Source organism: Condylura cristata, unplaced genomic scaffold (genome assembly GCF_000260355.1).
Source record: "Condylura cristata isolate star-nosed mole 26May11 unplaced genomic scaffold, ConCri1.0 scaffold00020, whole genome shotgun sequence".
NCBI lineage: Eukaryota > Metazoa > Chordata > Mammalia > Eulipotyphla > Talpidae > Condylura > Condylura cristata.
The window spans coordinates 22,847,583-22,873,753 of record NW_004567121.1 but is presented as its reverse complement, the minus strand read 5'-3'; the positions used below and the strand labels follow the sequence as shown (position 1 = coordinate 22,873,753).

Below are 26,171 nucleotides of genomic sequence, written 5' to 3'. Positions count from 1 at the left end.
AGGTGATATTATGGCTGATGCAAGTTTTTCCAGGAGAATTCAATATTTTTTAAGGCAGTGAGGGAGGAAGTGAGGAAGAATAATTGAAGATTTGAAGAGATGCTGGAGCATGAAAAGGTAGGCATAGAGGGAGAAGAGACTGGTAGGAGTCGGAACAGGACCAGCCTTGGGAGGAGAGGGGACACATGTTTTTCCCTGACCAAAAAAAAAAATTAAATTAAAATTGAAGGATCTTACATAGTTGCTCATGTTTTCTTATTCAAAAGTGAGACAATCTCTGAATTTAATCTTGGTGGATTAATCTTGATTGGGAAGGAAAGTGAGACAAATACTGAAAATCCTTACTTGTATATTTTTTCCTTTAGAAAATGCCTTGGACTTTTCTTTGAAAAATTTAAGAAGAGAAACAGTCCATTTTATTAACTTCTCAAAACTGAATTCTGTCTCTTTTTTATTTGTTTTCTCATTTCATTGTTCAAGTATAAAAGCAAATTCTTCACATGCATTTGGAGGTAGTGATTGCATTTTCTTAATTGTTTCTCCAATAACTTGTGTTTGGGGATGGTGAATACCAGAGTCAGAGAGGCCAGAGAGCCTGGTAAATGGGAATGTGTGACAGTGCAGTGAATAAGGAGAAAGGAAATTAAACACTGGAGAGTAAAATTAGTAACTGGGAGGAAACAGAATTGTATCTTCAAATCTGTTGGTAACTTTACAATTGAGACATCACTGTTTTTAGAACATTGTTATGAATGGGGGGAGGCAAAATACCATTATCAAGTCAGTAGAGAACAAAATGAATACACAGGTTCATCACTGGTTAATCATGGGACAACAGTGACATCGAGGACCTTGGGTGACTTCAACTGGGTTGAATTCATCAGTCCCCATCTCTCTCCTACTCCCATCTCCTTCTCCCTTTTCTTTTCTCTCACTTTCCTCCTCTCCCCTTCACGGAATGCTGTTTAGATTGATAAAGATTATCTGTATGGTTGAGCAAACCATTACCCAGACAGGCCAGTCTTGTTTCATGCCCCAACTCTGCAGATTGAACTATTACCCTTGACCATCATTGGACAAGTAATGATCCTTTCACACACTATCCCTGTAGGAATAGGTCCTCCTTGGAAGCAAAGAGTTGAAAACCTGTAGAAAACACTGACAGTGGCAACTGTAGCTGTCATTTCAGTTGGAAAACATTCCAGAGGAAAAATGTTTTCTCCTAGAACCCAACAGTTTGTGGATTAAGATATTTTCGTCAAAACATTGTATCTGTTAGATGTTTTTGAAGTTCACTTCTGTGTAAACATGATCATCTCTACTCACCCGGGTGTGCTGGGCGCCCTGTCACTCCATTACTATCTGGTGTTTGTCAGTCTGTTTTGTGTCTGACGTTAAATGTCTTTTTTGCAGATATTGATGAATGTGTAAACAACACTGTCTGTGACAGTCACGGGTTTTGCGATAATACGGCTGGCTCCTTCCGCTGCCTCTGTTATCAGGGCTTTCAAGCCCCACAGGATGGGCAAGGGTGTGTGGGTGAGTTTTTAGCCTCTTTCCCCCCCAACCTGTCTCACGTCTGTTGAAACGAAATCAAAGTTGTCGATAACGAGAGATGGGAAGTAAGGGTCTTGGAGGCAGGATTTCAACTTGATTTGATGTTGTCATACAACTTGGGGATAACTGGAAATAGCCCGCACTTATGAAATGATTGGGGACTTTAAGAAATAAAGAAATCTAACTTTGAATTTAAATGTATATTAAAAAGAACATCTGTTTAAACTCTTAGCTGAGTCTGCAGAACACTTGAGTCCCTCCCGCACAGGAAATAGAGTCTGGTGTGTGGTAGAGCTTGTCTGTCTGCAGAATGCACCTCCTTGGGCCGGGCATATAAGGAAAAGCACTGGCAAGAGTCTTAGTTTCCAGGAATGACACCCGTAAAATGATGCTTTGAATTGTGCAACTCTCTCTCTTCAGTCTGTTCCAGGATTGACAGAGCTGGAAGGACTCTTGACTATCATCAGATGTCTTAGACTAGGGTCCAGCACAGGCTCACACAGCAGATATTGTGTATTTCATTTTCTGATGTTCTTTAAATCACATTCATTGTATGAAGAATGTTTGCAATGAGTGCAACTACATAGGAAAGAGAAGAAAGGCTATTAAGTTAAAACTTCACTGATAACAAGGCCTTTATTTCTCTTTATGAAAAAAGCAGCCTTCTTTAGGGCAGAGCTAATGGTGGCCTGAGGAAGGCTCAGTAACTTTTTAGTTTGGAGAGTTGCTTTTAAGGCATTAATTCATTTCCCCTCCAGATTAAACTGGGGAAAGAAAAATCTCTTTGGGGTAGTAATGATAAAAAGCATCCAAACAGGAATCAGTTTTAAGCTACGACTATCCTAGTTGCTACTTCCAACTTCTGCTTTAATCTTTCACACTGGAGTACAAATGATAACAGTCTGCTGCCGCCACTTAGTGTTTTGATTAACTGGGTCCTGTGTTCTGGTTCCCACTTTCTTTCTCAGCCTCAGCACTTCAGCACTTCCTGCCTCACCTTGGAGGTTCGTGCAATAAGAAGCTCTTGCAGCCTTTCACGAAAATAAGCGATTGTTTGGCTCGTTTGCCCCTTCCGCTGGGCATCTTCTCACCCCCTCCCCTTCCCTGAGTCTGGCTAGACCACACTCATTCCTAAAGATGGAGGTTAGATGCACCCCGTCCAGGTATGGTCTCAGCTCCATTTATAGCTCTTGAGCTGAACTGTGGCATCTCCTCCTGCACTCCAGATACCTCCAGCAGGTTCTCTGATGGACTCACAACCTCTTTGGGACCACTGAACCTCATGAGTGCCACCTTTCAGTGCCTTCTCCAAGGCAAGAGCTCCATGTGATTGGGAAGTTCTCTCTCCCTCCTGTGCAGACGGATGTGGGGGTGTTGTCAGTGCTCGGTACATTTGGTTGAAGGGCTTGAACTCTTGAACACCAAGTTTTGAGCCACTGACTCCACAAGCCCCTGCCTCCACCTCTGTCTCCAGATGAATGCATGGAGCCCATGGGAAGATTCATCTCGGGACACAAAACCCCCCCCACCTTTGAGAAGAGGTATTGGTTATCATTTCAGTGACCGTAACAGGCATTTATAAACTTTTTGAAAACGCCTAACTGAGCATCTGTGATACACACATCACCACCTTGAGTGTTCTATAGAATTGAAGAAATGAATTAGCTGAGACCAACCTTCTGCTTTTTGCGCTCTGACTCTGGCTCCACCTCCCCCATCCCACTTCTCTTCCTTTTTTTTTTTTATCACCGTCTCCACCTTATCACCTACCTGTGGGCACTTGGCTCCCACGCCATCTCCTTAACCTGCCCCCTGCTCCTGCCTTCCACTGTTCCCAGCTTTGGGTATGGTGCTCCATGCTTCTCACTGCTAGCCTTGAAATCGCTTCATTCATTTCCCTAACTGGACTCTGAGCTCCGTGAAGGTAGGAGTTGGGCTGCCTGGCTCTTCATTCTTTCCCTAGAGTCCGGCTCATAGAGGTAAATGAAAAAAATAAAAAATATGTTGAATGAATGCGGTCTGGTGGGAGAGAGTTCAATAGCCATGTAAATAATGCAAGTTAAGAAAGTAGAAAGTTCCATTTGACAGTTTCCTAAAACTGATAAATGTGAACTGGCAAATTTCTAAAGTCAATTTTTCTGGTCTAAATTATGACTGTCTAGGTTGATTAAATATACCAATGCTGTGCTTAACTTTAGGTTACAATATCTTTTCATAAATAAAACCAGCTCATTGGGTTTATATCTGTTTATATACAGAGTGAAATGGAAAACTGAGGTAATTATCCAAATAAGTCAAAATACATAAACGTTTTGTCCAATTAACTGGGGATAGCAGGTGAAAATAGGTTTTTTTTTTTTCCTTGAGTGATTTGGGTAACTGCTCAAATTTTTAACTTTGTATAAACCATCTCCAAGTGTGCTCATGAACTCTGATGTCTGTACATGTTTAATTCATAAGATACATGAGCACTTCATGTATCTTGCTGAACTGGGCATTCACCGATACAACTTTTCCAGTGGAAACAAGGTGAAAGGTGGTATGGCAGAATCAAATATAACATTAACCTTTCTTTGGGGCTGTGTACTTGCATGATGCTAAATAAAATTTACTCCCCAATTTCTTAACGGTGTTTCAAGTAAGTGAATTTAGGTACATAAGATAAATACTTAGAAAAATAAAAATTACACTGTGGACCACTAATAGGATTTTGAAGAAGAAGTGGAATTGGGAGTCACTGGTTTCATGTGAATGACTAATGTAGCCTTGTGAATATTTGCAGGGGTCCTTTCTTCATTTCTCAACAGGATACACAATCTATGTGTCCTATTTGTTAAGTTAAGGGCATTTTGACTGCTGGAAAACTATATTTCAAGAATCTGAGGAGACTTAAAAGCAATTAAAAAATAAGTTTGAAGAACACTGGTTTCTAAAGTGCATTGCTGCTCATTTTTCTTGAATTAAGAACTGAGAATAAAATGTTGTTATTTAAGGCTTTGTTGTATCAAAAAGCCAGGGAAGACACATCGACATAGAGCAGAGAGGATGCTGGCATTGTCATTCTGGGGTGTCCCTTAAAGCCAAAATTGGAAACTATCACTTTGCCCTTTCGTGGTCCTTTCATACAAACCAACCCTACCTGCCCATGTTAGCAGCCCCTTTCCTAGAGCAAAGGCACTTGATGGTTCCATGGGGGGTTCCCTCCTTTCCAGCAGACACTACTAGCCTTGGCACAGCTGGTGAAGTAAAGAGCCGTCGGGAATGAGGCACACGCCTGACTTGCTCAATGTCACCTTTTCCAGATGTGAACGAATGTGAGCTGCTGAGTGGCGTGTGCGGTGAAGCCTTCTGCGAAAACGTCGAAGGGTCCTTCCTGTGTGTGTGCGCTGATGAGAACCAGGAGTACAGCCCCATGACTGGGCAGTGCCGCTCCAGGACCCCCACAGGTAAGTATCAGGCCCTCCCTCCCAGGGACCTGTACCCACGCAGGTGTGGGCTAAACACTCTGGGCATGAGGGAAGAAACAACTAAGTATTCTGGCACAATGGTGTCTCTGGAAGCTTTCTTGTTGTTTCTGAGCCTGCCCAATCAATGGTGTTTAGGATGTGTGTGTGTTGGGGGCGTGGGTGATTACTGGACCTCCATCCCAGAGATTCCACAAGTGTGGGATAAAGAATCCAAAATGATGAGAACACTTGGTGGGAATTGCATACAACACAGCTGTCTCCTTGGGGTTTAATATGGCGTCATCTCAGTGTTCAGTTACCTCATCCTTCTTTCTTGGCCCTCAGAGAAAGGTATCTTGACACCTCTCTAAATTAAAAGTAACATACAGGCCTCTCAGGATCTACAAGACTTCCACTTGGAATTTTTAAGGTGTTTTTCCAAAATTTGACTTAGAGAGTGGCTGTGTTTGCATTCATTTAAAATTTGATTTAGGCTGTGCTGTCGTGGCACAGATTGCTATGGAAAGCTGAGGGGTTTCTAGATAAATTAATCAACGTCCAGACTGCTGTTGGTTTGTGCCAAGGAGCTATTGCTTGGTTGTGTTTTAGGGAAAGTGAGACCAAATGGTCCTTTGAGAGCCAAATGAAAGGCAACATAGACCATTTTATTTTCTTGTCAGTGTTGGTTGTTTTTTATTGTTGTTGTTGGAAGACACTGCATCAGAACATTATTTAAGCTTGAAGCATTCTTCATAGATCTGTTGACTTTATTCATGTTCTAAGAAAGCTCTCACTACTCAATAGGATACACTCATTCCCTGTCAAATAATCACCTTGATAAGGAATAGGGGACATTGTTCTTCTTGATTTTTTTCAATAAAAGTGAGGATGCAGAATAAGATGAATAATCATTAAAAAATATGATCTTTGCATGGAATCAACCCAAATGCCCTAATGTAGATGACAGGATTTTAAAAATGTGGTATATGTACACAATGGAATATTACTCAGTGATCAAAAAAGATGAACTCATGCCTTTTGCAGCAACATGGATGGAGCTGGAAGAAATCATGCTTAGCAAAATAAACCAGAAAGAAAAAAACACTGGATGGTTTCACTCACAGCATGAGTATAAAGGAATGGGGGGGGAATATTAATAATGAACAACTATATACCAGAGACATTTTATGGAGGTGGAGTGGGGATCAAAAATAGAGGGATGGGTAATGCATGGGCACACGGGTGAATTGATGTTGGGAAGTCCATGGGGATTACAACTGAGATGGGAAAAGGCACAAGATGATGTAAAAATAAACTCTTATAATAAAAAATATATATATATGGTCTTTGAAAGGAAGGAGTGAGGGACCCTTGGACAGGGGGTTACTGTCCATTCCTGTGACCAATATGTGACACATAAGCTGCAGAGATAAGACCTCATCTTCGTTCTACCTACAGTAATGACAACAAAGGGCCTGGTTGGCCTTCTTGGTCACTGAAAAGTAACTGTCTTGTTTGTCTTGGGGGTTCTCTAGAGTAGCATCTCACCTGTGGTTTATTTTGAGTGAAATAATTCATGGGTCATAATGCTGTATAGTCATTCAAAAGGCCTATATAAAGAGCAGTAGTTATGATGAATGCACACTATACAATACTAAGTGAAAAAGCAAGATATTCTAATGACCACACTCTATGGAGGGAGGGAAGGAAAGAATTAATAAAAAACATAAGTATTGAAATTAGTGGAAATTTAAATTTGTTCTTTTTTTTTCCCTTCAAATAATACTTTACATTAGAAGACATTGGTCTTCTAATGTAAAGTATTATTTGCAGCTGTGTAAGCTTAGGGACATCATTCATCATCTCTGAGTTTTAGTTTTCTCACCTGTAAAATAGGTTCTATTCACCTCGCAGGGTTATATGAATGCTAAAAGAAATCATATATGTAAAAACCATTTGTTAATGTCAAAGTACTATATAAAGTATTAAATCACAAGCTATGATCCAAACACATGAGGGATATCCATTTCTCACCCTTTCATAATCTCTTTTGAAATATTCGACCATTTAACTACAAATTCTTTTTTGGTGGAATGTTTTAAGTAACATCAAGAAATGGCTCTTCCAGTTCACATAACTTCATTTATAATATATGTCTGGAGCCCTACAGTGTCTCTCTTTCAAAATTAATCATATAATAAGGTAATTTAATAGGATCATGAGACCATTTTTGCTAAACCAGCCTAACTTCTAGTAAACTGCTTCTTCAAACTTCGTGTTGCCTCTTCTTGTAAGTCTCATTCCTTATCTCCTATAAAGCTGTAACCAAGTCCCTAACACCTTCTTTGCCTTTTCCTTAGTCTACTTGCTTTCTCATTGAGTGACTCATTCTGGAAAGTTCTTCTGGTAGAGTCATAACTCCTGTGTTTTCAGAGAACATGGTTTGAATACGCAGCTTCTTAAAGCTTGTCTTCCAGTGAATATGTAGTTTTTCCCCCCCTTTTCACATCGTGTATATTTTCCTTAAATTGCTGGGTTTATTGCATATCCTCCCCATAATTTGCTGGCTTCTGCTAAATAGTCTACTTGCCAAATTGTTTTACTGGTCCCTGCTAGTATATTCTGACTTAAGCAGGAACTGGTGAAGCTTATTAATTTGTATAATTCCTGGCGACTTTGACTTCTCCCATATTTCAGTTTGTATAGTTCTTGGTAAACGATGATATGGATTCTTCCGATTATCTTGTGATGTCATGTTCATCTTAGCAAAGCACTAGCAGTGTCCTAAGGGGCCAGTCGAGCCAATAATTGATCAATTGTTTGCAAAAAGTGACTAAACCCAGAGCTGGTTGACTGAGCATTCTGCTTCCCTGCACGTTGCCCAGAGTGATTGTCCCAGGGCCAGTGAATATCAGCTAGCCAGACCAGCTAGCTAGATGGAGGCCTGTTAAAACTGTGTATAGCATAAGGTGTGCGATCCTTTCCTCTATACCATTTACAGTGTTGTAAACCCATGTTACCACAATTAAAAAAGAGAGAAAGAACACTTAAAAAAATAAAAGACTTTGTATCATACGGCATTTGAAAAATCTGCCGTTCCACAGAACAAAACACTATCAAATTTAAAGTTTTCAAGCAATTTAATTTGAATCCACACAAGACCTAGAAACAGCTGAAATCTCATCCTTACTGAAGAGTATCAGGAGTAGAATTAGGAGTTAGGAAAGGGAAAATAGACTTATAGGAGAGGCTGTACCATTTTCACTTGTCTGCAAAAAACAAAAGCAATTCCTCAGGACTTGACATTCCCAGGAGGAGCAGTAGCCCGAGGCCAGGTGTGGAGGCAGCTTGAAGACAGGGCGGAGCTGCCCTGCTGTCAGAAAGCAGGTTTCAGAGACTCCCACTACCCAACTGACTCATGAAGTTGTGGGTGTTTTCCCAGAGGCAAGTGGCCCAAAAGCACCCACTTTCCAGCAGAAGATTGTTCCCAAAGGCCTTTATGGTAACCTTGAACTTGAATCGTCTAAGATTTTTATTTCTAAGCTTCCTGGCTCCCACCTAGGTTTTTTTTGGTCTGGTCTAATGTTTTTCACTGCCTGGGCCTTTGGCCACTAATTTACATTGCTGTACATTGCCTAAAAATGTCTAAAACCAGAAGTAACTAAAAAATGTCCATTCCAGACCACTCATCACGTGTAAGAGGGTATGGATATGAAATACAGTCTGAAGCTTTTATTTCCTCAGTGCCTGTGATAATTGCTCAATAAAAACTTTATGTCTTTGGGCACTCTAAAGGAAGCAGTAAATATTTAGTCTTGGCAACTGTGACCTTCAGTCCTTACCCACAAAATGCTGTTCTCTGCCTTGATTGGTACATACAGAAGGTTCTGTGGTAAGAACTGCATTTTATTTTTAAAACAGAATGTATAGCAAAAAGAACACAATTAAATATAAACATATATATTATCATCAATGTAGGTGTTCCTTACTTGAAGAAAAGCAAATAAAACAAGACCCCAAATTATAAAAAACAGTGGAGTGAATATTGGTTTTATAATTTTTTTTAATGTGAAGCTCTATAGGGATTCCTGAACTATCAATTTTCTCTAGTATGTTGGAGAACTTATTCAGACACCAGAGCTAGATCTTAGACCTCTCAATCTTAAAACCAACCTAGTGATTTTCCAGTGTGGCTCTTTCATATTCAGTAAGGAAACCCAGACTTAGAAGGAGCAAATGCTTTTTTCCTTTGGGTTCAGCAGCCAAATTAGCACAGGAAGCTCCCTTGGTCCCTCCACTTCACTGTTCTATTTCTCCAGGCTAGAACGGCCTACCACGAAATTCTTCTAAGAGTTGCTTCCTTTTCATTTTCATTGTCAGTTTTGGTCTCATTATTAAAATAATGCATATTTATCTTAGACCCTGGGCAAATAGAGAAATCCCATGCAGTGTCACAGTACAGAGATAATCTGTCACCTTTTTAACATTACCGGAGCCTGCATGGGGGTCTCCCCTTGATCTTCAACCCTCTGAGAGCAGAATCAGAGGCTCCCCTTCCCCCTCTGCCCCCACTCCCCATCAGGGAGCGTCTGGAAGTTAAAGCCATCAGCCTCACCTCAGTCTCCCTCTTTGGAAACAGCTGACGATGGCTTCTCCCTCCCCTCCTCTCTCTGCCCTCGGATTTCAGAAAACCTGTGCCCTGAGTCCTCCGACCTCCTGGACTGGTCTTTTTCTGTCTTGTTCTCAGCTGCTTCTCCTGCCCTTTCCTTAACTAATCATGACCCAGGGAGCGGCCTGTTTTGACTCTGTTCTTTCCCTGCGGTGTCTTCCCCGCTTCTCTGAATCGACATGACATGACATGAGCTGGCCTCCATCTGCGAGCGCCTCTCCCCGAGCACCTGACGCCTGCGAGCGCCTCTCCCCGAGCACCTGACGCCTGTTTGCAGCTGCTTGCGGGCCCCTTTGCCCGGGTGTTCGTGAGCGTCTTCCTGACATGGTACCAACCCGAGGGGAGCCCATCGCCTCTCCAACCTGGTCACCCCCCAGTGTTCACTCGTCACCAGAGGTCAATGTGGGGTATCCTCGAGTCAGTATTCTTCTCCCCGCCCATTCGTGCCGTCGTTAACATTGCTGTAATTTCGCCTTCATGGTGGCCTCCAGTTCTCCCAGCCCCCCTAACCACTGCGCGAGGGGGTTGCCCAGCGCCTCCCCAGATCCTGGCAGCGGGCAGCCTCCAGCCCGCGCCGCCTCTCCCTTCTACTTCGGACCCACATCGCTGCCGGCTTGTTTTTGAAACATAAATCTGGTTTGAAATCCTCCCTAAAGCTTTCAACTGCTCCCTGCTGCCTGTAGCAACAAGTCCGGTTGCTTAGCAGGGCAGGGAGAGGGTCTGGGCCCGAAGCAACCGCGGAACCCCCCTCTGCTTCGCCCCGCACCGCCGCCACCCTGGCCCTGCCCGCTGCCGTCCCCGCCGCCTGCTCTGCTGCTGCATTTCTAGCTGTCTTCTCCTTTGTTTCACTTATCATTTACCTCTTTGGGTGCCAGTGATGTGCCCGTGTACTTTTCAATTTTATTTTCTATCTATCTTACATTGGTCTTCATTTTCACACAGTGTATGCTTTATCATCTAGTGTTTGGCCCCCAAGAAATCCCCGCGCGGGTTCACCGGGCACCGTCACCGCGGTCCCTTGCGCTGTTCGCACCCCTTTTGATCCAATTTCCTCCTTCCCCCCGAAGAATGTCTCTGGTTTATAGTTGTCTGTTGATTTTGACTTTGTTATAATAACGCGCAACCCCACCCCCACCCCCCATGCCCTATTCGGGTCCCCTACATTCCTCTTATAAGTGAAACCATCCAGTATTTTTCTTTTTTTTCTGGCTTATTTCATTGAGCCTGATCCCTTCCAGCCTCATCCAGGGTGCTGCGAATCCTCTTCAGATAGGCCTCTTTTTCTTGCAATCTTACTCAAACCTTTAAAATCAGCTCAGCTGCCACCAAGTGCCAACCTTTCCCCGAGTCCCCAGGAGGGCACTACAGATTCTGTCCTCTCCTCGCCAGACCGTGTTTGCAGCTGAGTCCCTGAGTCGTCCTCCTCCTGCACTGTGCTGTCACCTCCCTAGCTCACAGGCCAGCCCTGGTGTCGCTGGCGTGCAGTTGCTTCTCCACGTTCACGTCTGCGTTCCTTTCCTGCCCGGTCTATCCTGTTCCGAGATAATTCTGCAGAATAAAAACAATTACTCTTTGTATTAAAGATAGAATGGGACCACATGTGAGTAAGGAATTACCTAGTCACACTCTGGGTAGGGAAAATTATTCCTCTATGTTCTTGGCTTACGTTACTAGGGAAGCAAAAGAAAAAGCCAAGCTTCCCCCAGCTTTAGGGGAGCTCTGTGCAAAGTGGGCTCTGGACTCGGGTAGTAGAGCTCAGACAGTTCTCTCTTGCTGGCCAGGGCCGCTGCAGATTTTGTGTGTGTACATTTTTCTTTAAAGGCAGGAAACCACATATAATATCAGTTCAACTGTTGTATTTGGCAGAGTAGGGTTTGTTTTTTGTTTTTTTTCCAGTGTGCTTAGTTAACCTGTAAAATAAATTAACTTTGAAAGAGTTTTTTTTTTTTTTAAATAATTTCTGATTGGAAAAAAATACCCTGAGTAGGAAAAAAAAATTAAAGATGGTAAGACCACAATATTTAGAATGCAAACATTGTGAAATGTCATAAACTTCTGAGGTCTTATTGTGTATTTGTAACGGAGCTACACCATACGTGTAGGTAAAGCTTAGGAAAATACACTTTTTTTTAAATTGGGTCAGATTTCTTCCCGAATTCCAAAAAGATAGTTTACCAAATGGTGCTGTTATTTTCATGAAATTTTTTGCTTACTCTAGTACCTAAAATAACAGTTTTAGTAAAATAATGAGTTTATACTAAAAAGATATCATATTGTAATGAACTAATATTGCCGTGACAGGCTCAAACTACATATATATTTTTTTATCTTCCTAATTCTACAAAATACACTGACACGCTTGTGTCACAACTGTACTCTGGATCCTCGAATTTGCTCTAACAGGGCCTAAAGAGGAATGGTCTATATGTGTCCTTGTCAACACTCCCAGACGTTTCACAGGTCCCTCCAGCAGGGCTTTAGTCTGGCAGCCACGTTTCCGCTTCCGGTCATGGGCACATTCGTGATCAGGCTTTGTGGACTCCTGGCTCCGCTCCTGCGTCCTGGCCCTGCTGTGTCCATGAGCTCTTCCCTGGTGTGTCTTTCTCATGAAGCTTGTCCTGCTTCAGAGCTCACTTCTTGCCCACTTGCTTCACTAACATTTCCAGTTTCTAGTAATAATCTCTATAAATCACGCTTGGTCTTCTCTTCAACCCTCTCCCTAGCCTGTTCTATTTGAACCTCAGGTCTTCCATTCTCATCTATCTCCTTCCCCCCCCCAAAAAAATAAAATCAAAGCCATTTCTTTCATTCTGGTGAATACTTATTATCTGCCTTTTTAACTGCAAGGCCCTGAGGCAACTCTCTTCCAGCACAGCCTGGCTTGTTCTCTAGCCCAACAACCTGGTAGTAGTTATCACTCTTCACCTGTTATGCATCCCAGCCCTGCCCTCGGACTCTCCAGGGAAGTCTGTGACATTTTCTGTGGTCCACACAGATCCAAATATAACTACCTTTTACTCCTCTTCCTCCACTTTTTCCCTCCCCTGACCTGCTTATTTGCTGGCCAGCTGTTTTTCTTTGATTTCTAAGAATTCAGCTCAAATGTCAACTCCTCCAGGCAGCCCTCCCTGATAAACTGTCCACTGCATCCCTGTGCAGTGTGACTTAGGTGCTAGCACCTGCTTTTCCAGCACCTCATGACCTGATCCCTCTTTAGGGATGGAGAGAACAATGCAGGAGTCTTCTTTCAAAGTCTTTTCCCCCTTTATGCATTGCTTTCTAACCTCCATTTTGATTTCTGCCATATATTTTGCCATCTGAAATCACCACTTCTCTAGGCTTCCTTTTTATTTGTATTCCTTATGTTACTGCTTATTTCTAAAACTCACCAATGTCTTTCTCGTGAATTCCATTTAACACACACATGCTTCTCTTCCTCCAAGTATGTGAATGAGAAAACTAGCAAATGAAGGAAATAAGTGCATTTCCAATTTCTCCTCCTTAGAATATTGCACTAGAATTTCCTTTCTCATAAAAGCACAGGTTGGTATAAAACATTAGTGACAATGGTGACTGTAGAAATAAAAAAAGTAAAGCTTCCTGAGTAATTCTTTTGAGAGTAATTTACTGAACTGTCACACACTCAGATTGATGTCCTTTGTAGGAGTAGAGTGGGCATTCCTTGGGGGTATTTATGATATAACTCTTGGGTCACTGCTTGGGTCACTGACGATCCCGGGGGTGTGGAGAGAACTAGCTCAGACCACAGTGCAGATGGAAAGTGAAAGCAAGACAAAGGTCCATCTTGAGTGTTCAGATCTGCTTTAACCAAAAAAAAAAAAAAAATAAGTTGCAGATTTCCTCACCCCAAAACAAACTTAAGGTTACACATATTTGGGGAAACTATCCTTGATGTGGAAACACCCTTTTCCACCTGACTGGCTGGAAGGGAAGGATCTTCTGGAAAGTGCTGTACAGCTGCAGTGGCACTCAGATCCTCTCATTCCTACTCAGTGAAGGAGGAGAGCACATTCTACATTCTGTGTCGCTGACCTCCACACCGGCAGGGATTATCTGTGGCCCTAGTCCCTTCTGTCTCAAAAAGAAAAAAGAAATGACAAGATAAAACAGACTCATGCCAGTTGCAGTGTTGATAAACCAAGCTCTGCAGAAGGCATTCAGGGAGAGCGCTAGACTCAGGACACTGGATCCAGCTAGCGTTTTCTCTTTCATAAAGTGACGAAGCTTTAGAAGCTGTACTACCATCTCATGGGCTTACTCTGATCACACAGAAAAGCCTCTCTGAGAACCAAGGGACACACATGCAACCGGTCTCAGAGTCACAAATCATCAAGTAGTTCCCTTTGCTTTTCAAAAACTCAGTTGCTAGTTATAAACAGATGTTAAGCCCCCCTCCTAAACAAATCGAAAAGCCAAATCTGAAATACCAGAGAAGTAGCCTATTTCTTAGAAGTCCATGGCACAAAATATGTGGTATAGCTGATCCTAATAAAAAAGGTTTAAGATAAAGAAAATGTTTGACACTTTCTATAAATATTGATTTGATCTTTTACAATTATTTCCCAATGGAAACCCTCTTTTCCAAGCAGCAATGACCTAAACTCATACAGTCTTGAAAGAAATCACAGATTATTTACTGACCAGAGTTCTCCCCCGTGGAAAAATGCTCCGGGAGGGTAATTATTTAAAGGTTAGGAAGATAGGGAAATTGTAGTTTTTCAACAGAATGACCTTTGTGGACCCATTTTTAAAAAAGAATTTACATCTCTTTCCAAACACAGATGAGGGCCTGACTAGCCCACAATTTCAGCTGTGTAAACAATGAACTTTCTAACTGCTTGGAAAGAAAATAAGAGTAAAACTTGTAATATCCAGTATAAAACTGGAATAATACAATGATGTTATTGATTGTTTGCCTTATGCAATAGCCTAAGTTTTCTTCCAAAGAAAAAGAAGCAAAGACAATTGTAATTTTTTTCTTAGTTTCTATTTTATAAGGAGCATTGTAGAAAAGTGTTGATATATACCTTCATTTTTATAGTTTTATACTTATATATATTCATAAGTATGTATATATATATGTGTATGTACTTATATACTTATGTGTGTACATGTAGATTCACAGATGTATAGTACATGTATGTTCTTACATGTACTTACATAAGTATGTGTAACTTACCTATATATTTATGTAAATGTTTAGTGTCATAGATGCAATTTTTGACATGCATTGACTCGGAAGACTGTAGTTTTTGAGTACCTATGCATATAGCAGTCTTCATTGATGACCTATGGTATTCCACTGTGTAACAGAAATGATCACATACAACTTTGTACATAAGAGAAAACCAAAAATCTTTGAACCCTCTTTTAACACAAACTGTAAATTTGGTTTGCAGACTCTACTTGTGTTGTTTACTTGGCTTGTATTTGTAATCCTTTCATTTAGCAATGAATCATTAACTGTATTTTAGGTCAACTTCATATAACATTGAGCAGGATTGATAATAATAATAGACTGTTAATGTATTCATAACTATTAGGGGAAAGTTTGCTAAATTTTCATGATTGATTTGATAATAACTTAAAATATCTATCCTTAGTGTCCCCCAAATAATTCTGTATCTAGAATTCGGAGCCATTCTCCTAAAGAGAATGGGTTGGTGATCTGTTCTATGAGGGTAGATTAAAGCACAATTCTGTCCTCTGCACAATTGAAAAATTAGATGAGATGAGGGATGTGTGCTTCATTTTATTCGATTACACAGAAAAGCAAAGGTTTAAAATTGATAACTGCAGCATAGCAGTCAGCATTTTGTCATTAACTATTAACACTAACGAACCCCAACTGACATCTGTCAAGGACAGAACAATTTGAGAATGAGCCAGAATCAAGTATGTGAAGCATCCTTTGCATTCTCATTGAGCCTCTATTCTGAGAGTAATATTTATGTAATTGATTTGTTTATCATTTTGCCTATTTTTCATGCCATGAGAGGGAAATAAAATGATTGCTTTTCTGATAGAATTTTATGACATTCCATTTTTTTAAAAACCTGTGCTATTTGGAATATTCATCAAGTTTTTGCCTGATCCTCCCAAAATAAATATATTGGAAGATGTTGTAAAAATAACTAATTATAATTTTTCTAATATAATTACCTACCGTCTTCCAAAAAAAAGGTCAATGTTGACATCAGAGTCTTATCACCATTAGCAAATGCTTTTCCTTGTTCCTATAGATTTTTGGGTCCAGGAATCTGGAAATAGCAGGGTTCTAATGAAAAGAGTTCATTAGAATTCATTAGAGCTCATTAGTATTGTGATGGCAGGAGTCAGCTGCTTATTTAGCATAAAATATCTTGTAATTCTAACTGGATCAAAGGCAGCAATGTGAACCATATAGCAAGTGATAGGGAAGGGAGTTAGATGTCTTGTCATGTTTAGCCACAAAATATTGATCCTTTTTTAAAAGCCAAAACTTGTTCCTTGACTTCTGACCTAATGGGTCACACCCTTCTAGTATTGCCTGAAAGTGGGTGGGTTTTGTTCTCATCACTTGTATTCTCAACCTTGGGAGGCCACATTTGAGCCAAAACTAAAACCCAACCTAGAAATGTATCCTACACCTCAGCTGGCACTCATGGTTTCATTCAAAGTCATACATTTAAAACAATTTAAGGAGTTAGATGTTTAGTAAGGGAAGGTATTTTATGGACTCTATCTTTTGATTTGTCCTGTTGAGAAAAGAGTGGAAGCATGTTTGATTCACGTAACTACCTAAGAGTTAAATATTATGTGTGGCCCCACATCTTTGGTCAAGTGTTAGGGAAAATTTCCATTGACTTAAGTAAGTGTTATGACTCACAAAAGAATGGGTCTATGCTTGGCAAGAAAGCCTATATGGAAACTGTAGTCACAGCCAAATTTGCAAGAATAAAGTAATTGGTTAACGTAAAAGGAAATGACTTCGACAGATTTACACTCTGTGGGTATGTTAGAAATCTACCAAAATTCAGGATTCAAGTACATGTTAATCTTTAAGTGGAAAAATCTGACCCTGAGAGTGAAAAACAGGTTTCTGGAAACGCAACGCCATGTGGACACATGCAGTCTATCTTTTACACCGCTGTGTTGTGTGCCTTGTGTTTCAGATAGGTTTTGTTCTTTGACTCCAAATCAAATGGGATCACCTCTTGCATGTATTATGTGACAGTGAGGGGGGTTTGCTCTCATCATTCTGCCTTCTGTTCAGTCTCAGATGTAGATCAACCAAGGGAAGAAAAGAAAGAATGCTACTATAACCTCAACGATGCCAGTCTCTGCGACAATGTGCTGGCTGCTAATGTCACCAGAGAGGAATGCTGCTGTACATCTGGTGCTGGCTGGGGAGATAACTGTGAAATCTTCCCCTGCCCAGTCGTGGGGACTGGTAAGAACCAACGAAGTGGTGTCCGATCGTGTGGTGTCCTGGTGCCTGGAATATTCCTCTTTTGATCACTGCATTAAAACCTTGACTGACACTCACTGGTGACCTGCCATGGTCCAGTGGAGTTGAGAGGACCCGGTAGGGAGCTGCGTTCAGGGCGGGGACCATCCCCTCCTCTCACCTCAATGTGAATTCCTAAATTTCTGTCCATTACATTATCTACTCATAGTGGAGCCCCAGATTGGCAGAAAGGTAAATCAGTTTTATTCCATTTTTAAATTAAAGCCAACCTTTTTTCTCCCTAACAATAACAGAGCATTATCAATAACTTGAGTTTGTATATTTAGCTAAGGTTCTGCTGGAGTGATTATCATAGAACCTTTAAAATAGCAGAAACCACAGTAGTAGAGAAATGAGACATAATATCAAGTAAAACATGGACAAATGAAATATGTGTGAATTATGGGTTTTTTTAAAAAAACATTGGTAAATGTATGAAATTATTTTTATCTAAACCATAATATGAGATTGTACTGAATTGTGTTCCTAAATTAGATGGTAAGATTTAATTTAACATTATTGCATCTGGAAAGTCAAACTGAATTCAAGAATACATTCTTGGAAATGTTGATTTTTTTTTTTTCATTATTCAACTTTTTTCCTTGTCTTTCCTTAAATCAGCTGAATTCACTGAAATGTGTCCAAGGGGAAAAGGTTTTGTCCCTGCTGGAGAACGTTCTTATGACAATGGTGGTGAGAACTATAAAGGTCAGAATCAAGTAGAAATGTGTTTGCAGTGTGTGTGTGTGTGTGTGTGTGTGTGTGTGCGTGCGCGCTATCAGTTTCAAGTCAAGGCATAGCTTGGATTGCATGTGATTGGTGTTCTTCTGAGCCCTGGAAATGTCAGCACAAAACCTTTAGTTCTACAATGAGAAGGCTCCAGCGGACTCTGTGGATCCACGGCCGGAGTGTTGGAACATTAAGCTGTATGTCGAGGGTAGGAGTTTCTGTCTCTTTGTCTGCAATAGGAATGATGCCTTAAGTTGACTTGAGAACTAAGTGAGATTATATATATGAAAGTACTCAACACAAAATGCTGTGCTCAGTAAATATATCATTTTACTCCAGAGATGTATTAGAAATCATGCAGTTAGCACATAGAAATTGGCCTGTGACATTGTGATATTTATGGTCAACAAAGCAAAGATATTTGCTTTCCTATAGCTCTTTCTGTTATTGCTAAGACCTTTTACTCATGGCCACAGGTTCTTAATAAAGCATAGAAAAGAAAAAAGCAAAAGTAAATATGTTTTATATACTTAATAGTATGTAATTCTAAAATAAAGATGCAGCCTTTTGGTGCATTTAAACCAGACATATGAGTATTTTCATTATTCACTTTTGAATAATGGAGATTGAGCACCCTTTATGTACAAAGTACCTTTTTTCCTGTATGGTTTTTCAAATACTGAAAACAGGTAAGTTACTTAAATACACTTTTGCTGACCATATATTTTATAAAACTGGTGTTTTAATAGCATAGTATATAATTCAGTAGTTGGATAAGAAATTCCATATGTGTTTTTGAAATATATCTATGACTTAGATCAACTTAATAGAAATAGGACTTAGTATGTGTTGAATGAGTTTTGAGCTCACATATATACTGTGTGGCAGGGATCTAGTTAAGTCTCACTTCATATTATAGAATGAAGCTTTGATTTCACCATAAAGTCGTCCTTCCTTTTATATAAGAATAAATTCCTTCTTGCTCTATCTTATCAGGGCTGTAAATGGCTGGAAGATTAGATTCAAATCCAAACAGACATCTAAATGAACTTGGTTTTGCCATATTCTACCAGTGTCAGTTGTGCAATTGTTTGTAAGGTCTCCAGTTTGTGTGTGTGTGTGTGTGTGTTTGTTTTTTAGTGAGGATGAATTAGCCCTAAAATGCTAGAACAGTGCTCGTACTAACTGTACAAAAGCAATAGAGAACTCTTTTGAGAGTCTGCTGAAGCCTCTACATTAAACTTTTGTTGTTCAGTTATTTCAGTCTTGTCAAGTTGATGTCCATATTATGCCATTTGCCACGAAGTTAACTGAGGTGGGGATGAGCTCTCCAGATTCTGTGGAAAATGTGCTCACCAGTACCCTTAGCAACTTTCCTATCACTAAGACAGACTTTCCTAACGTCCCATCAAACTCTTGCACGCTACCTGCCTCTCCAGTGGTTAGTGGGCCAAAATACACCTTTAGAGAATGGCATATTTCTTTAAATGTTAAACTCATCAGAGAATATTTTTGGTGCCATTTTGGAACCCACATACTATTTCATCAGATAGAAAATCAACCTCCAAGAACCATATTTACATCTTCTCTGCTGATATTGTACTCATTATCCTCTAAATATCATATAGACAAGCCTGAATGTGTGTTTCTACACCTGAGAATGAGGCCTGACTTGAATTTTATGTTGTTGTACCTTTAAGATTTTTCTGGAATATCAGTCCTATAACATCAAATTGGGAGCCCAATTTAACTGAAAGAGCAAAACTTACTCATCTATTTCTCCATTTTCCCCTTCAGATGCAGATGAATGCCAACTCTTCGGACAGGAAATTTGCAAAAATGGCTTTTGTTTGAATACTCAGCCTGGTTATGAATGCTACTGTAAGCAGGGGACCTACTATGACCCTGTTAAATTGCAGTGCTTTGGTAGGTTTTAAGAGGATACAGTGTGGTGTGCTGTTAAAATATATTGAATAGGTGGAAAAAATAAGTAATTCTGTGTAGTAAGAGTTTCCTTCAGTGTAAATCATGTGTTGGAAAGATCTAAAAAGATTTTAATGATCTTTTTCATGAGCAAGATTTCAGAAAACCTTTATGCTACTATTAGAGTAGTTTTCAAACAAAGAGTTAATATTCAACGTGGAATTATGACTCAGGTCACCAGTATAACTGAAGTGTTTTTTCCCTCTGAGGAATGTCCTGTTCCATCACTCCTATCAAACAAGTGACAGTCATTTTTAAAAACTGACCCAGTCTTTAATGTCTAAGCTGAAAAACATGCAGCATAGGCAAAAAAAAACTTAGCAAGGGGCCCTCCCTGGTGGCGCAGCGGGTTAAAGCTGCACTAAGAAGCTTAAGCCACTTCCGCATGAGTTCGATCCCCGCCTGCCCCAGAGGAGATCCACATGGCGCGGCAGACCTCTCCTGACCCACCCGCTCTCCCCTCAGCAGTGTACCTGTCGATCTGCCTGTTCTGTACCCCACTCTGTCTCTGGTGAATCCTCTCACCCTCCACATCTCTGGCCTGTACCCCAGTTCTGTATGTATAAATAAATATTTTAAAAAAAAACTTAGCAAAAGGAAATAATTTTAAAATGATCAGGAAAGAGGCATTTCATGTTAAATTTCTTGGTATATTCTGTTCCTAAATGTTTTTTAGCTTTATTCAGTGTCAGCATCAGGGCCGCTGTTGTTTTTCCAACCCAAGTTCTCTTTTTGGTTTATGTGCAACTAACTAAAATGTGGCAGCCTCCGGAATGTGCACTGAATTCGGCAGTGTGTCGCTTGGTAAGTGTGTGAGGTGCAACTGAATGCTTAATGTCTTTCTTTTTCTTTTTCTTTAAGATATGGATGAATGTCAAGACCCCAACAGTTGTATTGATGGTCAGTGTGTTAATACAGAAGGCTCTTATAGCTGCTTCTGCACCCACCCGCTGGTCCTAGATGCGTCAGAAAAAAGATGTGTACGACCAGCCGAATCCCACGGTATGTTTGGATGTGAGATGCAGGTCTACATCCAAATAAATGTCACCGGGTTTTGCTTTCAACTGAAATGTGAGCTATTGGAAAATAGAAAAGTGATTCCTTGCGTAATTTTGAGATCATTAAAACAAGATGTGAAGAGAAATTACAAGCTGCACACCATCTGCGTGCAGGAGACTTAATGCCCTGAATATACCCATTTACTGGGCATAGCTTAGAGAGTGGCTGAGCTGACAGTAGACCTGTTCATGGCTACGGGTTCATTGCACTTAACCCTCAGAGGCAGCCGAGGAAGGATATAGTTCAGGGAGAGAGAATTAAGTTTCCTTGACTGGACTAAAGGACACAGATGAGGCTGGACGGAACAGAGGGTGGCAGACACCTCTCTCTGCTGGAGAGCCCGGGAGTCCATTGACTTACATGCCTCTGGGTCCCCCTGTGAAGTGACCCGCCACTGACGATTGGCCTAACTGGTCAGCGCATCAATCAACACAGTCTGAAGGCTCCTTTGGGTGAAATCAGTTGAAAGGTGGAAAGGTTATGAGGAAAACTTGAGGGGCAAGTGTCACTACCTCCAGGGCTTTGGCAGATGAAATGGTGAGAAAGCATGAAAATGCTTTGTAGAAAGAAATGGTAGGATATGATGGGGGAATAGAGGTGCAAGAGCAAAGAGTGAAAGAATGAGAAGCCTATCCGCTCTTTGGAGGACATGCAAGATGTTGGGGGAGGGGTGGGCTGTGGTGGGAAGCTAGAGAGGGAAGAATTTAATTGGAACATGCCGGGCAGGTTGAATTTCAGCTGATGAAATGACACCAGTCATTTAGAGAGCTGACTGGGTTTGAGAAGACTGAGCTTTGGTCCATGGAAAGACCAGGCTGGCTTCAGACTTTGACTTGGAAAGTCACTCTTAGAAATAAGGATGGAAACTCTGACTTGCCCTGGCTTCCACCAGTGTTTATGAAATGGGAATAACAGTGCAACTGTCATGGAACCGTGTCTTCCCTTACAGAACAAATTGAAGAAACTGATGTCTACCAAGACCTGTGCTGGGAGCATCTGAGCGAAGAGTATGTGTGCAGCCAGCCTCTCGTGGGCAAGCAGACCACCTACACCGAGTGCTGCTGCCTGTACGGAGAGGCCTGGGGCATGCAGTGCGCCCTGTGCCCCATGAAGGACTCAGGTGAGCCCTCTCCCCCTCCTGCTGGGGCCTCTGGGACAGGCTCTCCTTGAACCTGGGCGATTCTCGTCCGCGTCTTCCCCCTCACTCGGGCTGCAGGTCTGTGTGCAGGGAAGGGGAAAGCAGGACCGACCGCAGAGACCGCTGCGCCCCCAGCCTCGAGCCTGTTGCTACTTTGGAAACCCTCATTCGTTTCTCCGAAGCACGATTCAGAAATGACCCAGAGAAGCACAGTATGAGAGCAGCTGGTGCCTTCAGGATTTTTATTTCCTGATATTTCCCCTCAACAATCTTCGTTTCCGATTGCTTCTGCTTACAGCAAAATAGTATTTGAGACTATAGACTGGAATCGTCAGAGGTCAAAATTCAAAGGTGGTTTTTGGGTCAACCTCTGTGAGAGGGGAAGAAGGGGTTAAAATAGTCAAGGAGGAGGTGTGAACAAGTCGCTTTCCACTTTCAGATCTAGGACTAACCCTTGAGCCTGATGGGCATGGTGTGATGTGCTGAGTCCCAGGTCTTACCCATCCTGGTAGTAGGGGCTGCGAGGTGCCAGGGCCGGGCTGGGCAGCTGGCCTCCGCCTTACCGCTGACTAAAGGAAAGTCCCTTGAGAGTGTTTATCTCTCTTTCTGTACTTGACTGTAAAAAGCTTTGTTAAAACTCTAAAAACACTGCAGTGTAAAGTGAAGGAGTTCATGATGAAAATTCCCAGAATGGCCCAGAGGGAAAGAACTACTTGAAGAGAGTAAATTGTATTAACTTTAGTTAATTTGAGTGCAAGCCTTCAAACTATTTAATAACTTAGTTTTTCAGCTTGGGAATAAAATCAATGTGGCATAAAAAAGGAAACAATTTGAAATGCTGTAACAGGGACAAGAATAGAAAAAATAGAGCAAACGCACAAAGAAATAGATGGCAGTTGTGCAGAGCCCAGAAATGGAAAGAGGGCTGTTTCTGGGACCAGACAGACCGGGTCTGGAATCCAGAGCTGCCCACAGCAGCTGTGACTCAGGAAAAATAACCTGAACCACCCCCTTCCCCCTGAGCTTACGGAGCGGGCATCCTGCCTAATCACTAGGGCAGGGACTCAGGGAGTGGCCTGCTTGCTTTATACGCTCGTCTCTGACGGCAGGTGCCGTCTTCCCATGGTGCTGACATACCACAAATCTTTTCTCTTAGTCACTGTTTCATTTTTTCAAGAATAACTCTAAATAAATAATGAATCAAAGGTGGCATGTCCTTCTCTTCCCACTCCATCTCAGTTGAACTTCATTAAAGAAGTGTACCCTTGATGATTGGTTCTTTTCATCCAAACCTTTTCCCTCCACATCGGCATGTCTTTATAGTAGCTGGTACTATATTTCTGTTTAAGAGACTAACGAAAGCTGAAATCTTAATCATGGATCTCAGGCAAACTTTGTGTTTCTCCTGAAAACCCAAATGCATCTGCTGTCTGACAGGCTGCTTTTTTTCCACACTGTAGCAATGTTATATCAAGACCGGTCTACAGCTCATAGTATCTTGGAACTGACGACTGCTGGCGATGGCAGAGACTGCTCTTGGACTCTGGTCTCTGTAGTCACCTCTAGTCCTGGCCACTTATGTTCCTGACCCTGCCTCTCTCTTGCCCGATCTTGATTTTCTTCTAAGCAACCCTGCTGTAGATCTTCTTGTATTTTACCAATACTTGTGGAGTACCTCAGTAAGAAAATTCCTACAAATGGTAATACAGGGGTGGAAAGAATGTGCACTTTAAATTTTTTCTATTACTCTCCAAAAATATTGAGCAAATTTACCCTCATACTGGCAGTGCTTGACATGCCTCTTTCTTCGTACCCAATGCTGGGTATTCTGTCTTTCAAATTATTATCACAGGGATGAAAAGGCTTGCACATGAATCACCCTTGTTTCCAGAGAATTGAAAAACTTTGCAGGGGATTTGTATTTGTCAGTGACTTGTTTATCATGAACGTTGCCCATCTTCCTGGCTGGCCAGCATCTGCCTGCTTTGCAGTGGTGGTGTACATGCTGTTGATAGCCTGACGTTCAGTTATGGTTGGCTTGTTGTGATGGAAATTCCCTTACAAAAGTTTGCATGTGTTGCATTTTATTCTGACCTATTCGGATCTTGAATTTTAAGTATTGACTACTTGTGAATTTGACAAGGCAGTGCCCTTGAAAAGCCAATCAAATCTGATGGCTTTTTAAAAAGTAATATTCAAGTACTTTGTGATTAAGAATGAATTTTAGAATAGTGTCTCAAAATTATTTTGAACAGATCTTTCAAAAACTAATTCATGCTGTGTAGTGTTTTGGGGAGAGTATGAGGTACCAGAGGAAAATGGTAACTAACACATACCAACATTTTTACAAAGTTTAATATCATTGCTATACTCCTGCATATACTCCTGCATCGCACTTAAGTTCTCCAACAAGAATCACTAGTATATAATCACCCAACTCCTCAAAGTCAGTAGTTTGCAATCTTTCTTTTAAACAGTGGTCATCTTTGACCAATATATAAATTCATGAACATCAAAGGTGTTGTGGGCCTGGTTGGGCAGAAAAACACTTAGATTGTTGTATTTTTGGGGCACCTCAGAGTTCCAGAGAGCACAATTTGAAACTACTGTTTCTAAGTGTTAATGTGCAGCCCCCCAGAATAGTGCTTGTCACATGTAAGAATTCAGAAGTTACTAGCTGCTCTGGCTGCCACTGCTAGGTCACTTGGATGACATGCATTTTCAGATGTAGCTAAATTCCATGCATCTCAAATATACAATTATCTAAGATCATCTGAATGTGCATCAAGGATGGGCAAATGCAGAAGTGGTTGTTCTCATACAGAACTTTCTCTTGTAGACTACTGATTCATAAACACTAGTGGGCATGTCAATTATTTAAAAAAAAAAAAAACCCTGTTGTTCTTATTAAAAAAAAACACACACACCAGATTCAGGTTGCTAGATGGAGGGAGTTGGGCAGCAATCTGCATTCCTAACAGTGGTCACTGCTGGCCCTCAGAGGGCACCAGCTAGATTCTAGAGACATCTAACAGCACCTGACTTATTTTGTTGAAACTAGCTGTGATATTATGCATGCTTCAAAAGAAATGTGAATTTTTAAATTTGTCTGTTCATCATTTGTCATTGAACCCAACTTTTAAGAGTGCTGTTCATGAATATCTTGGTAGTTGAGAAAGGACCACATTGTGTATTTGTTAGTTAATAGAAACCCTGGATTAATCCCAACCTGTCAGGCAGGGAATCTTCCAGTTCCCTAGGAGTGCACACTGCTATGGGGAGCAGTTAGTTACTGATGGAAACAGTGTTGGTGGAATTTTAAAAAATAAATTGCAGTACTTGTCATCAGCTTGAGCATTGAAATCCAGTGTAAAGTAAAGCTTTGGCTCTGGAGTAGACTTTCACACGTCTGGTCCAATAGGTCATGGGCGCTTACTCTTGCTAAGGCAGCAACTGCATCTGAGAAGCTGAGCGGTGAAGGAAGTAGGAGCAGCAGCTTAAATCGTGTTCTCTGAAGCTGGGTGGCATCTGTGAATGGTATCCCAGGAGGGTAAAGGAGTAGCAGGTGGAGGATGGTGCCAGAGTAATTTCCCATGGGGACAACTGCATAGTTGTAGAATTCGGTATATTTCTGGGGCTTCTCAGAATCCTGAAGGCCAGACTCCCAGCACTAGGAGAGGGTTGGAGATCCAGTAGCGGACGGTGTGTTGAAGTGATCCTACACTGACAGCCTCCCATGCCTCACCCTCTGGAGGCTATATTCCACTGCTCTTGCTACTTTCCCTCCTCTTCCTTTTCTGCTATCTGTTCTTAAAATATTTCACCTGGGTGCCTGGCTTTCGGAGGACCTGCCGTTTTGAGCTGTGTACCGTGCCAGCCAGTCTTGGAGAGAAAAACTTTTTTTTTTAAGATTTATTTGTGCATACAGAACTGGGGTACAGGCCAGAGGCTCAGGGGTGGCGAGAGGCTTCACCAGAGACAGAGCGGAGCAGAACAGGCAGATCGTTGAAGTACATTGCTGAGGGGAGCGGCGTGGCGGGTCAGGAGAGGTCTGCCACGCAATGTGGTCACCTCCGGGAC

At 41.4% G+C, this 26,171-nt stretch overlaps 1 protein-coding gene across 3 annotated transcripts in view; it reads left to right on the top strand.

The window, feature by feature from the left end:
* Positions 1 to 26,171, top strand: part of LTBP1 (latent transforming growth factor beta binding protein 1) — a 278,103-nt gene that overhangs the window by 234,020 nt on the left and 17,912 nt on the right. For all 3 annotated transcript variants that reach the window (XM_012727629.1, XM_012727631.1, XM_012727630.1), the window contains 7 exons: positions 1,414 to 1,539; positions 4,860 to 5,003; positions 16,949 to 17,125; positions 17,804 to 17,890; positions 19,709 to 19,837; positions 20,756 to 20,896; positions 21,903 to 22,073. In XM_012727629.1, the coding sequence (XP_012583083.1) occupies positions 1,414 to 1,539; positions 4,860 to 5,003; positions 16,949 to 17,125; positions 17,804 to 17,890; positions 19,709 to 19,837; positions 20,756 to 20,896; positions 21,903 to 22,073 (975 nt within the window). The remainder of the gene's footprint in view (positions 1 to 1,413; positions 1,540 to 4,859; positions 5,004 to 16,948; positions 17,126 to 17,803; positions 17,891 to 19,708; positions 19,838 to 20,755; positions 20,897 to 21,902; positions 22,074 to 26,171) is intronic.